The sequence below is a fragment of the Myiozetetes cayanensis genome, unplaced genomic scaffold (genome assembly GCF_022539395.1).
Source record: "Myiozetetes cayanensis isolate MyiCay16 unplaced genomic scaffold, myiCay2020 scf2-11, whole genome shotgun sequence".
In the NCBI taxonomy this organism is placed as follows: domain Eukaryota; kingdom Metazoa; phylum Chordata; class Aves; order Passeriformes; family Tyrannidae; genus Myiozetetes; species Myiozetetes cayanensis.
Genome location: NW_026087411.1, coordinates 53,043,719 through 53,059,552, shown reverse-complemented (window position 1 = coordinate 53,059,552; position 15,834 = coordinate 53,043,719). Strand labels below are relative to the sequence as shown.

The window sequence follows — 15,834 nt, the reverse complement described above, 5'->3', positions numbered from 1 at the left end:
CCGTGCTGCAGATATGTAGACTGACTGCACCTGGTAACATTTCATCTTTTTCATCCTCTTTAATGTTTCACTGCTTATGCCAGAGGCCTCCCTTCCTGCAACAGAGCTCTTCCACCTCTGTGCCACAGGCTGGAACACACTATTCTCTGCTGCAGTATGACACAGACCAGCTATATCAAGGCAATTATCTTCATTTCTACCATTTCCATTAATTTTAGCTCAATCTTTAGGGTGTTGTTTGTCATCTTTATTTCTTCATTTGCAGCATCCTGCAGAAGAGCCTGCAAGTTAAAATCTGTCAAGTCCTATATTCTAACCTCAAGCCACACTTGCTGACAAAGAGCCAGACTTAACATTTCAAGGTCTTCTTCAAAATTCAAAAATCTTCACAGTTTAACAAAAAGCCTTCTTGTTTCATCCAAAGAAACAGAACTGACACCTTCAGCTATCTCTGGGCAACAGCAAACCATAATGTAAAATAAGAACAACATCTCCCATTGATGTTTCCCACTCTTCCTACAGTGTGGCACTTCCACCCTCATAATTCATCTACTCAATGTTCTCTCTGCACAATACTTAAATCTGAGCACTGTATGTGTTTAAGGCCCAGTATTTTTTAACCAATCATGTTTTTCCAAGTGCCTTGCGCTTTTGATAAATTCAATGTGACACTGTAAAGGAGTCCAATTTCCAGAAAATGCTGAGATTCATCTTCTGAAACTTCTGCCAATATTATTTACTTTACATATATGATATCTAGAAGCAGGTACATGCTACACAGTCAATTTTAACAAGAGTAGCTGGCTCTCCCTATTTAATATTCACATCACAGGAGTAAAAATCCAGCCAGGAATCAAACTGTGGCATCCCTTGCCAAAGACAACTTACCACTCAGCTGGTAAGTTGGCAATTCAATTTACAAACCTGCATTCCTGCATTCTAATCCTTTGTAGAAAGGTGGTAATATACGAGCAATATGAAAAGAACTGGATTCAGATCATTAGAGGTTCACGAACCAAACACACGAAGCCTTGGAGGCTGTCCAAAACAAAATCATGCCTAGGTGGTGATGTCCGTTCAATAAAAATTCAATGTCATAATTATCCTCTCGCTTTTTCCCCAAAGAGCATTAGTGCTCGGAGCGGCGCCGCAGCTCAGCCAGTTACAGGAACGCTGCGAGGAGACGGACAGGGCCTGCAGCCAATGGCCATGCCAGGTCACTGCCTGCTGATGGGTAAGCTACAATTACCAAGCAATTAGCAAATGCAGTGAAAATTCAACACTCATCTCTGCGTAACACAGAATAACTCATTTTTAAATTAAACGTGTGTTTTAATAACTTCACTTTGGCTAGAGCCACACAGGGAAAAATAAAGCCTCCTTTATTCACTTTCTCCTCCCTTTTGCAGCTGACAAAATGCTTTGCTGTCTGAATCAAGCAACCAAATATACTGTTTGACATTTCTAAACTAAACAATCTCTTCCTCACCAGTAAGTATCTATTTAACAACAGAAAAGAACGAAAATTAAGACTACTGCTAATGGTATATACTATATTTGAAACTCTTATTTAATTAACTGCCTGATTAACATCTTGTCCTGCTGGATGGGTGATAACAAGAATTAGCCAGGCACCTATCTGACAGGGAGTCCAAAATTTTGTTATCTTCTCTATATTTAACAATAAATGACATAAAAAAAGATAATCTGCAATCAATCAGTTGCACAAAACAAATGTCTTTTCCCAGTAATGATCAAGTTATTAATCTGTTATGCTCACAACACAGTGTAGAGCTCTCACCGCCTACACTCACATCCCTAATTTGAAAAAAAAAAAATTAGCTAAACGTTAGCTTCTTGATAATCTTGGTTTATCTCTCCCTCTAGAAAAAGTGCTGTATCTTCCTTAGTACAGGCTATGCACATTGGGATTGACCTTCTTTAAAAGGGTAGGAAAAAGGTAGAAGAGGTCACTATCAACAGTAAAATCCAAGTAGATAAAAGGAGATTCTTACCTTTCTATACCCTTGGATACAAAAAAAAATATAAAACCTGACTTTCAAGAGCTGGTAATGGGAAAAACATAGGAAAAGCTACAGACTCCTATAAAAATGAGGAGAAAAAAAGAAAACTAACCAACACAACAACAAAGAGCTGATACAACTACATAAGGCTTTTGTATGCACTGGACAACACTAGCCTTGATACACTGATGTCAGCTCTAGGTTTTCATCTTACATTTAAATGTATCTAAGCCAGAGAGAAAGAGAATATCAAAAATCCCCCAAAAAACAAAAAAGTAAAGAAAATAACGAAAAAGTATACAAGGCTACATGATCTCAACTGGAAAAAAAAGGAAAACTCATGGCATTTGACATATTTCTCTCTCTCCAAAAAGATACCAGCAATGAACTATATCATTTTCTAATTGTAGGAGATTTTAGAAAACATTCACACTATAAACATAAATTTATTTAGTTTTAAAACAGTCCTCCATTTTCCTTCTGCACAAGAAATACTTATTTATGTGGTTTTTCTTTTGCACCCTCTATATTAAAGAGGTGTCAGAAGGGAAGAGAAAGAGAGGAGGGAAACCAAAGCAACCCAGAAAAATCCTCCACAAACCTGTTGCTGTGGATACTGCATTCCTCCCATGGCTGCCGGGGCTCGGCCCTGCATTCCCACGGGATAGCGCTGGGGGCCGGGAGGGCCGTAGGACTGCCCGGGGTAGGGACTGCTCTGCTGTGCCTGAGAGTGAGGGTTATTGCCCATGCCGTACAGCTGCGGTCTCTTCATGACCATCGGATCCATTGGACTGCCCTGTGGATAAACACAAGCAAAAGAATATTTAAGACATGAGAAGGAAAAGGTCAGAATCATCAGACTTGCCGCTGGCAGACTATACATGTGTTTTCCCAATGCTTTATACATCAAATATTGACTTGACTTACAAACTGGCAAAGTACCATAACCTGGTTCTCATCTTAATTAGATGAGGTTTTGAATGGTGATTTTGATACTTCCACTGCATTTAAAAAAAAAAAAAGGAAAAAAAGTTTTGCACTCAAGATTGTCTCTTACCCACAGAAAAAGTAGAAAAAGTGCAAATAAATTTCAGCTTAAAAAACAATTAAGGATACTGCTGTAAACTCATTAGCATTACTTTCTTCGATGTTAAAACAAAAATAAGATAAAAACATAAATATATACCAAGAGACAAAATAATGGACAAGCCATTTAACCTTGAGAAAATATCTGTTTTCGTACATCAAAAAAAGGAAAAGGAGTAAAGAGTTTCCAAGAAGCTCAATGCATAGAAACACTGTATTTCAGTGTTTTCATATTGTTATCATGTGCACTAATAAGTTTTCAGATCAAAAGGCAAGTCATAACCCACATTTTACATGAAAGTTTATTTACCTCCTTAATAGACCTCAGAAAATCCAAACTGCAACCAGTGATGGAGGGGGAGGGGAAGCAAGGGAGGGAAGTTTTATTTTTAGACTTTTTGGCAGCACTCACCAAGCACTGAAACAGTTTCAGGACAGGTGTCAACCATTGTGTAGTATTACTCTCATGTTTTATTACTGAGGACTAACTGAATCAGAAAAAATATCATACTTCATCAACCACAGCACTGTATTGTTAATATGACAACCATTTCTTAATTCCTGAGTGCCAGTTATATTCACGGAAGAAAACCTTGAGGGGGGGGGCAGGTGGCGGGAAGAGAAGTTTTTAAAAAGCCTATCACAATTTCATCTTCATGAAAGAGACATATCCCCCCCTCCTCCTCCCAAGAAAAAAGACATATTAATTCACCCCACCAGGAGTAAAACTTCCTGTAGCACATTTTGTTCATGTTTTCCCGCAGCAAACTGCTGATTGGTTTAATTTTAAAACCTCCTATGTAACACGACTTTTACAAGTCCTTTCTGGTTATTATATTCTGATGTAACAGCTATTATGACAATAACTAACATTTCCCACTCCCATCCCTGTTTCTTCTCACTACTGCTGTTTGTACTATTAACACACTCTGGTTTTTTGGTTTTTTTTCCTCTATACAATGTCTTCTCTAAAGCAGTCACTGTGTAATGACCTACTACTCTTTCCTTACTGCAAATAAAAAATATCAAACCTCACTTTTTTCACTGTCTCTCTCCACCATTACCAATACCAACTTAGCAGGAATGTCATGCTAAACTAATAAAGTATTCCAAATGTGGGCACATTACACCTTAGGAGGTGGAAACAATAACCTCCTCCTCCTCACAGGACATCTCCATTCACTTCAGAAGAGGATCACCCTTTTCTACCACTAAAACAAACTGCACAATAACTTCTAATTTTGGGTGAGTATTACTCAGCAATTTTCCCTTTATTATTTGCCTGCTCTGTAGCCAGAATAGAAGTTTCTATTTTTTGCCATTAAATGTCCCTGGGTAATTTTCTATTTATATTTCATTCCTTTCAAAATCAATGGTTCTCCAACTATTTCAGGTCACCTGACCAATAACAACATTCTCTTTTTTTTTTTGGCCACCATGCACTCTTACTACAGTTTTAACGCAACGGCTAAGTAGATGAACTATAGATTCCTTGCTACAGTGTCCATGAGGACAACTTACATTTCCTCCTATAAATCATAATACTTCATCTATATTTATTTCTGTGTTTCAATGTTCATTCTGTTCATCACCTGTCATATTCATCTTCTCAAATATAAATCCTTGTTCAAAGTGAGTCTCAAGCTTCCTTCACAAGATTCTCATGAAGCCCAACAGCAGTGTTCATTGCCACCATCTTCTGTTTCAGAAAATTATTTCCAGGTCTCATCTTCAATAACAACGTTTACTCAAATTCAAGTTTAATTAATTTTGAGTGTAGAATTTTCTGTTCCGCATCCAATTCTTAAATATCATTATAAACAATGCAGATAGCTACACAGCTAAAACAGTCTGACATTTTCCATTATTAAGACTACTTTCAGGTGCATATAAACTTTGACAAACTTCAAGCATTTAGGCTGAAATTTTCCAGGCCATATGTATGCCTGAGGCTGAAATTCTCTGGAAAATTCAGCAGAAACAGTTCAGCTATGTCTAAGAATGAGGTCACAGAAAAATACAAGGTTTATGTTCTCACATAAAACACTTGAAAATATGTCTTGAATACCACACTTTGAGACACAGAATTTTAATTTGCCAGGGTGACACTGGACATTCATGAAGGGCAAGGCATGTCAGAGAGAGAGCACCTGAATGTCAGCAGACTGGGAGCACAGGAAGAAAAAACAGAAGCACAGGCGCGGCACAGTAAGGCTTCATCAGAGGAGTTACAAAATGTATGGAGGCAGCCTTGAATTTGCCAAACAGAGGGAAAACAGGTTACAAAAAAGCAGTGGAGACAGAAGTGAGGCAGGAAGAGTTGAAAGACAGAAAACAAGGTCAGGAGGTGACATGGATACAGGCCAAAGAGTCTCTGTCCCCTGGACTAGCGACCTCTAAGTAGCAGAGATTCTGCGTGCATGAATGTTAGGAGAGTGAGCCTCACTGCCAATGCATCTTTCCTTCCCTTCTTCTCACCAGAGCTTGCCATCATTATGCTTTTCCTTCTCTTCTCCAGGTGAGCTCCTCCTCTTTCCCTCAGGTGACAGCACTCCAATTCAGACAGGTGAAGGGATAAAGATCCTGAGATATTGCTGTAAGTCCAGTCACTAGGGGCTGCAGCTAACTCACACAACATTGAAACTGAGCAGGCTGTGGTCACTGGGTATGGGTAGCAAGGGACCTGGAGATACTCAGAACTTACTGTGCACAGTGCAAGTCAGGCATCTGGAGAAGGACAGGAGATATTTCAACACGAGAGGGTTAGAGAGAGTAGTAAATACCCCCCCACAAATTACTGGGACAACCCCTAGAGTCCCACTCTAGCTGTCAGTGCTGCCTGTTCCCTCCTCCCTCTGAGGTCTCTGGGAGATAACAAACAGTAGAGTGCTCTGATCATCTCTGTGGTTGGAGAAGATGGACCCAGTGAAGAAATATCCCACGCACTGGCTGGTCCCTATGGAGGCTAGCAAGTCACTGCTGCTATTCCTGACTCCCTTCAGATTAGATCCCAACCATCCGTGTGCTGAAGCTAAAGGTGAAGACATCTACCAGTGACTCAGTGGCTGTCAACATATTTCTACAAGGCAAAACAAAACCAAAGAGCCAGCTCCTCCCCAGGCTTAAGAAACATTATGATTGCAGAAGTTGAGAGCTCTTGGAATGAAGTTTCCCCTTGCAACATGAAATGTGTCACCTTCACAGATATAACTGTATTTAAATACACAGTCACACTTTAGTCCTGTGAGCCCACAGCAGGGCAGTGAAGGGGCTGTTGTGCACTCCAAGGCTTCACTTATCATATGGGTAGTGAACAAAGCAGACAACGGTCTTACCATTTAAAGTAGCTGTGTGCTGCTCAGGCAGGAAAGGACTCTACCTCTGCATCTACCATAGTACTTCACTAAACCAAAAAAATTTCAGAATTTACCAATTTATTGCATCCTTGCTTGAAATCACGGGGCTTATATTGCAGGAAATGCTGTGTATCTACAACTGCAACTACTTTTAAATTTGATGAGAGATGTGCTCTGAAGGTGTTTCCAGAAGCTGTATGTTTTAAAAAGCTTGACCTTCAGCCCTCAAAACTAGGCCAAACTTGCTACAACAATGCCTCAGTTTCCCATCTGCAAAAATTAAAACATCAAAATAAAATTAACAAAAAACCCCATCTCTTCACACAGAGGCAATTTTAGAATTTCATATGTCCATGATCAATACCACTGCAGACTCTCTAACAAAAGAACAAATTTTGTCTCCAGAACAGGGTACAGTGAGAAAGACCTGCATCCATACACTTAACGGAAGTAAAAAACAACTAATCATCAAATACTGTGTTCCCCAAATAGTGAAGGTAAAAATTTCAATGCAACTTTTTCCAGCTTTAATGAATGCACATTTCATGCAATGCTTTAGCATTGTTTTGAACTTCCAGGTTTCATTTTTGTAGTAAGAGTTTCTCTCATCCATGATATTTTCGCAAAGTTATTTAGAAGGAGCTGTTAATTGAGACAGGTATATTATATACTTATCCTTTAACATCCTGTTCCTTTAACATTTATTGTTCCAGTATTTTCTTTAACATTGGTTCCAACAGTTTTCAAAGACAAGTTTTTGGTGACAGGACGATGATGACAAGTATCAACCTCTTCACGCTGCAGGGATCATAAGCCAACCCCTCCACACCTGCTCTCTAACGTTTACCAAAAATTACAGCATTGCTTTAACTGCATCACATTCTTCTGAAACACATCGCACATGTTTGGCCATGAATGGATGATATGTATATTTTCACATCTTCCATGCCTTTACTTAATTCTATTACATGCTGTACTGTAAAGTTTTAATTACTTATTAGATTTTATTTTAGTGTCATTGCAGTCATCAATATCCATTTGTTTCCTTTCCCTTCCTTTACAGAACCATCCAATTTTTCTCAAGTGCTATTTTACTCCCAATATACACATTACCTTTTTACCAATTTATCTTGTATTTGCTCATGCTATTTTTTACTGCCATATTATGCCAGGCAAGCCTAAATGGATTCTGCTTTTTGCTTCTTATTCCACACCTCCTCTTCAACTTGCAGCATTTCATTTAAACTTTGCGTAGATCTGCAGTTCCTCAAAATACCTCAGTCTTGTTCTTTGCTTCAGTCCACAGTAATGTTATAATTTATAACCCCTTTATTATAGTGCCTATCTTATGTCAGTATCAGATTCATTTGCACATGTACTATCAAGCTCTGTGAGAACAGAGCATTTCAGAAGAGTTCTTGCCTATTATGTGCCTTGTGAGTGCATTAAAACACCCAACGGAAGGTTTGCTAATGATTTCAATAGGGCCAAGGTTTTATTCCTGGTCTTTAGATTGACAGTCCAACCATTAAGGTAGGGCGCTGAAAAGCCTACACTGCCTATAAATAGTAACTGACAACATTTTTCTCTTACCGCTCCTTTTTTAAAATGTTTTGTGAAAAAGAACACATAAACTTGACATTCCTGCTATATGCAGAAGTGAAAAAATTAATATTCTATATCCACTTGTAAATTCAGTATCACCACCACTTCTGCTCTCCTCCCATCCAAAGCAATCAAATACATCACCTCACCCTGAAGTACCTGGAGATTCAATTTTATCTTTTCTAAAAACCCACTACCATTTTCTCTTGCCATTTAAACAGTGTTTTTCTGGTTATCTCATTTGCACTCAGATCTGAGGTAGATTGCACAACAGACTAACTTGAGCAGCAGTCTGACCAAGATGTAACAGCTCTTCCTTTTAAGGCATTACTGATGTTATGTACACATTACATATATATCCACTACTAAGTTATCAATTAGTGTTTCACCAAAATGTTTATCTGAAAGATGTTTATGAATATGAACAACACCGGTCACAGTCCCAAAATATAATTAATGTTTCCATTTAAAGATGCCACAAAGAACTCCCCCCACTGAAGTCTCAAGGCAGGGAGGAGTGGGAGACACTTCACTAAGGTCACAGTGGGATTCAGATGTGACGGTAGTGCTCTTATACAAGGCAGACAGAGCAATTCACTACAAGACAAGACTCTTCACGTGAGAGATGTAACTACTTTTCAAGTGAAAGTGTGCTTTTTTGTTTGTTTAAACAAAAATATTGAAAGAGGCACTGGTTTTGCTGACAACTGAAAACGCTGCGATTTAAAGCAACTATAAGCCACAGAGCATCCCAACTAATGCTCCATCATTTATGCCTATAACAAAACAACATGAACTCAACACTCTCAAGTAGACTTCCCCTCAAACTCCTAGAGCTACTGAATACAATAACTCTTTGTTTATTCATTCATCTGCAGCCAAAGCTTCTGTCTCCATAAAAAAAAAAAAAAAAAAAAAAAAATTCCACCTCCATATAAAAACCAAAGCCTTGAAACCTCATAATAAAGACAGCTGACAATCACTTACCAACATTCCAAGAAAGATGGGCATGGAGCTTGCAACTCGAGGTCAGGCACCAAGTTACAAATTTATCACTAGAGATAATCACAAGTATTCACTATAATACAATGACACAGCTGGCATGAGGACGGAACTGGAGAAAAGATAATCCATTCCTAGATAATGCCATCATTTGTATGAACATGTACAAGGACGCCTTAGCCAACATTTTTACACGACAAAAGTGGGAGTATCAAAACACAACTCTCTTTATGTGTGTTTAAATATCCACTTAAGAAAGCTGCAAGCAACTATTAAAAAAGTATGAATGTACAGTATTAAATTCTGACTGATATTAATAATAAAGTCTGAGAGGCGACTGGCAAACATGCTTCCTATTTTTTTTAAATAGGAACTCTACTGTCTGTATTTTAATAAAGTTTTTAATTAAAAAAGGCAGTTGCACAAACAGAACAAGGAATAAGCAAAAACAAAAAGACAAATTTGACATAAGCCTATGACGAGTCAATACACTGAATGAAGAAGCATAAACTGGTAGAAGATGTAACAAAAATAGCCATTTTCCTTGTCTTAAAGACTCCATACTGTCTGATTTCAGCTTCAGGGAGACATCACAAAGATTATTTCCCACTTAAAACAGAGAGTAATGAAAAAGTGGAAAGAAAAATCAAAGCTATGCTCCACAAAGAATCAACTACAACTCCCCTAGAACATTTACAAATAATTTATACAAGCAACTGCTTATGCAGGATGGGGGACAAGGACGTACTGGTTTTCAGTTTTCTTTTGGGTCCTCTTTAACATAACCCAAAAACTGGAAGGTCAGTAAGTCAGCCATTCTCTGGTTATTATTTTGCACACAGATAAATGTAATCAACTACTGAAAGAACAAATCACAACAAACAAAGCAAAGAAAAGAAACCTGTTTTTAATGAAGTATACACAACTAAACTCTTTGGTTGCCACTACAAGTGCATGCAAAAGTGAAGACAACATCAAAAAGCAATTATACACATTAACACACCATGATGGCCAAAACAATCCTAGGTTTCTGACGAGTTTACAGCTCAGAACTGCTGCCCTTCAAGTTGCCTTTGTCTTTGCCAACTACTGACATACAGCTAATAGCTGCTCTGAACTCAACTAAAGATGTGTCATCTGTCCTCATTACACCTGAACACCCTTTCCTAACTCGAAACCTCTTCCAGGAAGGACTCAGGAATTATATTCCTGCTTTTAGAGATGTTTTCTCTAACTTGGATGCCCCATAGAGAGAAGACTTTTCTTTAAGCATGAAGCAGCTTTACTCTCCTCAGCAAGTTTGCAGCAATTTCTACTGCAGCAGGGTTCTTAAAGATACCTTTGGGGGTTCTTAAAGGTATCTTCTAGCAGATGTATCTGCGACTATACATGTCACTCGTTCCCAGCTGCTGTTCCTCTGTCCTGCCAAACCACTACCACGCTTTAGTTACTTTCATGCACAGTCCAGCACCTGAATTTAAAACTGTCCGTGTCGGGTGGTTTTGCACCCACATGACAGCTTTGGCCCTGGAGCACATGAGACACATGGGCACAGCTCTCAGTCTACCATTTCTACTATAGGAATAGCAACTCGCAGCAGGAGAGTGAGGCAGATAGCAATGGAAAATAGTATCTCAAAAGTTCTCAGGCTAGATTTACCACTGGATGTCTCACAGTCCTAAGGTCTCCTCAACAGCCAACACTGTGGCTCAACGAGGAAGAGAAAATCCATTCATAAACCCAGAAAACTGTATGTTAAAAAAAGAAAAGCCCCACCCAGAATACCAGCTACTTCTATTTTGTCTGGCAATGAGGTTCTCAGCTTCCTAGACAAGTAAACACCTTCACTCACTGTGCATGGCTGCCATCTGGAACTCGAAAAAAAATTCCCTTACCTACTTTGTACAGCTCTTACACAAACACAGCATAAGATGGACAGAAAAGGATGTACTAAAAATAGTGTCTCTCAGCCAAGGAACAGAGCACTGCCCTGACTGGAACTACGGGAGCTCTGCAGGAAGGCTCCCTGCAGAGAAGTATTGCAGTAGGAGGGGAAAACTCACAAAGTCCTGAATGTGAGTGATGGTGGGGGGGGAAAGAGATGTAAATGAAAGAAATCCCACATCCACTTCAAATTTTAAATGAAAATCGTCCTAAACCTAATAAATATCCAAGTGAATCTGAATACACTTTTTCGGCCACTTGGCTTTATTCACAAAAATAAAATTAAACATCAGATGTATTTAATTTCTGGAGAGAACACTAGCTGAGGAAGTGACATAATGGACACTGTGGGAGGACAGCGTACCCACAAAAAGGTATAACCAATCACATCTAGGTCACAAGCCAGAAGTACATACAGTTAGCTGCACATTTTTTCCACTCCAAGCGTTTATATATAGTTCTATATTAACACACACACACACAAAAAGGTATGCTGGTCATATATCCTCAGCATTTATGGCAAATTATTAATCAAGTCCCACCTGAAACAATTTGTTAAATTGATTTTAATCACTGGGCCTCTCATGTGAAGCTTTGTATAATCAGCATTTCATTTACAAAATTAATTGCCTGATTGATTCTCAAGAGGCAGTAGCTGTCATTACACTGCTGTCATAACTTTTGAGTAGGGGTGTCACAACACTGAATTCTGACAGTATGAAGAGCACTGCTATTTAAAAATTGAGGGTGGGGAGGTAGGGGGGAAACAAATACAGTGATTTCACAGAATTGCTCTTTAGCCCAATAGAATGTTAAAACCATTTCCCAGCAGTTTCAGCCAGCCTCCCCGTTTTCCATTCATTGAATAATGCACTACTCAGCTATTCAGTCTCTTTTCTTAGAGGCAGGTTCATTTAATTCAATTTTATCATAGTTGTGGTTGCATAAAATGAGTTTGTTGTTGAATATACAAAAGATTTAATCACAGGCCGCTCTTAAGGTTATTTGTAGAGCAGAGTTTGACTTTCAAACACACGGAACTTTTTTCCACATCCAAAACCTTCTGGAAAGCTATTTTCAATTAGATTTTTGTTGTTGTTGTTGTTACCAGACAAAGCAAAGCAAACCTTAACTTTACAGAATTTATCTAAGAGCTCCTTTAGAAAGCTTTTTTTCTCCCCTGGTACTTTAAGCTACGTATAAGCCTCAGAGCCCTGCCAGAGCTGGAAGCAAAGTTCCTATATTTGCTGTAGTTACTTCTATAGCCCATTGCTACTATATTCTTGGAAAAGACCAGTGCTCCAGAGAGGCGGCACAGCCAGTGGTTAGGGCACTGAGTCATAAGACAGGACTTCTATTCCTGGCTCAGCAGCTGACCTGCTGTGCAAACACGAGCACAACACTTCACCTTTCTGTGACTGGGTTTTCATTCTCATAACAAGTATTATATGCACTTTTAACAAGGAAGGAGACATGAAGACTTTAGAAAGATTGATGTCAGTTATTATCAACAAGAAACAGGACGAGGAGTCAGAGCGAGCAGGCTAAGGGAGAAACAAACCCAAACCTCTAGAAGGTTTTAAAAAGGAGAAATTGCATCATAGGCTGTAACAAGGTTACATCTAAAGGTTGCATCTAAACTTTCAGAGACCTACTTTCAAAAGGAAAAAGGTGCCTGAAAACACCTTAAAAAAAAAAAAAAAGCCTTAAATTTCTGCTAGATCACTTGGAACAGTATTAATGTCTTTGAAAAAAATCACCTATTTCTAAGATAAGATCAAAAATAAGCCCCCTCGACTGCTCAAATTCAACCTTATACACTAGGTTTCATTAGGTGCTACTGAAGGAAACGTATTTAAAATTTCTAGGCCATGCTTTGAGATTACACTGTGACAAAGAAAAAAAAAAAAAAAAAGCAAGTGACAACCCTTCAGAAAATGAATTATACTTATTGGTGGTATTTGTAATTGACCTCACCAGAATGCAATTCCAGAATAAATCAGAGAACACTAGAATCTAGCAGATACTCTGGAAAACACTCTTCCCTTCCTACCCCCCCAGCTCTTACTGTCATCCCTGACTGCTGTCAAATATTATCTTCCACTCCTCTCTGCAAGGTGCCCTGCCACTTCACTGTTTTTACGCAATTTTGTTCACTTTTTGCAGGTGTCCGAGTTCGTGATGAGTAAAATCGGGGAGGCGGGAGACATGTACAGGGAGATACCAAAACAAACACCATTTACAAAATCTACAGGTTACAGGAATAAAGAGGCACAAAAGGATAACAGAATGGAAAACTCCACCAGGCAAACAAAAGTAGATAGTTGTTTTCCTTTTCTACAGCCATAACATCAAATTGCAACTAAGGGAGGTTCAGAAAGTTCTGCCCACACTGAGAAACAGTTGCCAGAGTTTTAAAAGTTATATCCTCCTGCTACACCAGGAAGAGAAGAAGTTTAGAAAAAGGAAAAGATCAGTCACCCTGCTCACATGGGATAGCAGATTGGAACACTAAAAAGAAGTGTAAAGCACTGATTTTCTGTATTCGTTGGTTTCTAGGTTCATAGCAGGTAGCTTACACATAAATCTAGCATTTTCTCTTTTCAACCCTAACATATTTTTCTTTAAAATTACATAAAAAATCGTCTTAATTAAAAACAAGAAAACACGGGAAAGCCCCTAGCTAAAGCCAATATATACAAAATTCCTAAAGGATATATTTAGGATCAGGATAACTGGAAAGCAAACTTAGCTATAACAGAAGACCTGTCACTTCTTCAAGTGCCAAGAAATTTCTTCTCTTGTAACATATTTTCTACATTAAAACCATTTCCTGTAGAGGCTGAAAAAGCTTGATTGTAAACAATGCAAAATATTAGTAGTTCTCTGAAAACTAATCAGTTCATCTTTTTTTTATCATTGTTCCATAAGAATCTCTGTATCATGGGTTGAACATCACAAAAATCCAGTGTCCCAGTTAGAGACATACCAGCAGTGTCAGCTCAGTCCAAGGGTCAACTACAAACAGATAAAAGAATCTGGGGCTATGCACCCATATTGTGGAACTGGAGCAATAGAATTTTGATTAAAATCAATCACCAGAGCAAACTACAGTTATGAGTGGAAATCTGCATTATTGATTTGAAGAAACAGTAAACGTAAGGTCAAAGCCTTTGTATTACTTGAGAGAACAATGTGACTACAAACCATGAATTCACACGAGTGCCTTCATTCACACCCGCTCTTTTGTACAAAATGTAACTGATTCTCAAGTATCATTTTACAATTCTGATTAGTTCTCACAAAAATCTTGTTTATTAAATTGCTTTCTTTAGGCATGCATAGCTGCTAATTTGTTTCCAGCTAAATCATGTATCATCTGAAAAAGATTACATTGCAACAGCAAAATAACACTCCTGGGATTATGCTTCATCTGGATTTTAGAATTAAAAGGACAAATACTAAAGGAGTTGAAAATTTCACTTTCAAGGTGGTGGTGGCAGTGGCAACAACACTCTACAAGTAATTCTAGAATTACTACTGCACTTAGCATGTAGCAGCTGTACTGCAACAAACACAGCAAGTAAAAAACTCAAAGTATTAAGAGATCTGTTCATTTTTAAATTTTAATTTCTACAATAAAAAAAGATTGACATATATGTATTTACACAAACATATGTTGTAAGCAACATAATTTTTTACCATAATTTAAAAGCTATGCTGATTTAAAAACACTATCAGCTCAGATAATAAATATCCACAGATTTTAAACAAACAAAATTTTACAGAGATTTGGGAATGACTTCCAAAGAACTCCACAAAAAACACATCTTGCGGTTAACACAAAGTTCATTGTGGCTTACTCAGGAACAAAATAAAATCAAACCTGGGTTTAAACCAGGTCGAATTCTGGTTTAACCCTAGTGCCTTCGCCTACTTCTCACTCAAAAGTGAGAGAAGTCATTAAGTCTTCACTGTTCTTTTCACAATCACTACCAACAGGACAAATTCTTCCACAAACACCATCAAGACTATGAAACATCTCAGAGCATCTCAGCACAAACACATGCACATAAGACACAGTACGCGCAAAAGTAGAGAAGTGGGGTTAATCATAGGTATGAACACCTCTGCAACAGAGTATGTACGATATTCAGAATTCAATGCAGGGTTTTAGTACAACTACTATCTAGAACTTTCAGTTTCTACATAAAGGTGGCATGTGTTTTCAATATACAATAATAATTTTCTTTTATTATCACACAATTTAATATTAACTTAAAAATCAACATATGAGACGTATCTGGTCTGAGAAATACGAAAGCAGGAAAGCTGATCCACTTTTTCAGTATTTCTCATTCAAAAAACATCATTTAACAGGAAACTTGATTATGCTGTATTCATAGAATTGCCTCCCCTCTCCCACAACAGAAACCATTATATTTTAAAATTCTCTCTGCCTGAAAACTCTTGGCTTCTTTCCACTTCTATGCCCACCTCTTATTTCCCAGTCCTTAAGAGAGCCCACATCAGCCATCATGCAAAAACACCAACACAGCTTTCCAAATGCACTTCAAAGAAACTTCCTTATTTATCAGAGAGGATCTTCAGGATTAATGAGCCCCCTTTGGGCACAACCCAAAACACAGTATTCCCAACTTCCTAAAATTACCAAATCTAGAACAGAAATAAAATTAATAATCAGATTAAACGGGAAGAAAAATCACTGCCTTCATTAACACTGAAGCAGTAGAAGTACTGGGAATCTTTTCTGTAAGTCTGAACAAGCTATTTCTGGGGGCAACAGCCATTTGAGT

General features: G+C 38.2%; 2 protein-coding genes across 2 annotated transcripts in view; both read right to left on the bottom strand.

Moving 5' to 3' along the window:
* The window catches only part of ZDHHC14 (zinc finger DHHC-type palmitoyltransferase 14), a 645,017-nt gene that overhangs the window by 495,294 nt on the left and 133,889 nt on the right, over nucleotides 1–15,834 (bottom strand). The gene's annotated exons all lie outside the window — the stretch shown is intronic.
* The window catches only part of ARID1B (AT-rich interaction domain 1B), a 326,431-nt gene that overhangs the window by 291,469 nt on the left and 19,128 nt on the right, over nucleotides 1–15,834 (bottom strand). Inside the window, 1 exon segment of the mRNA XM_050316193.1 lies at nucleotides 2,626–2,820. Coding sequence (XP_050172150.1) covers nucleotides 2,626–2,820 — 195 coding nt within the window.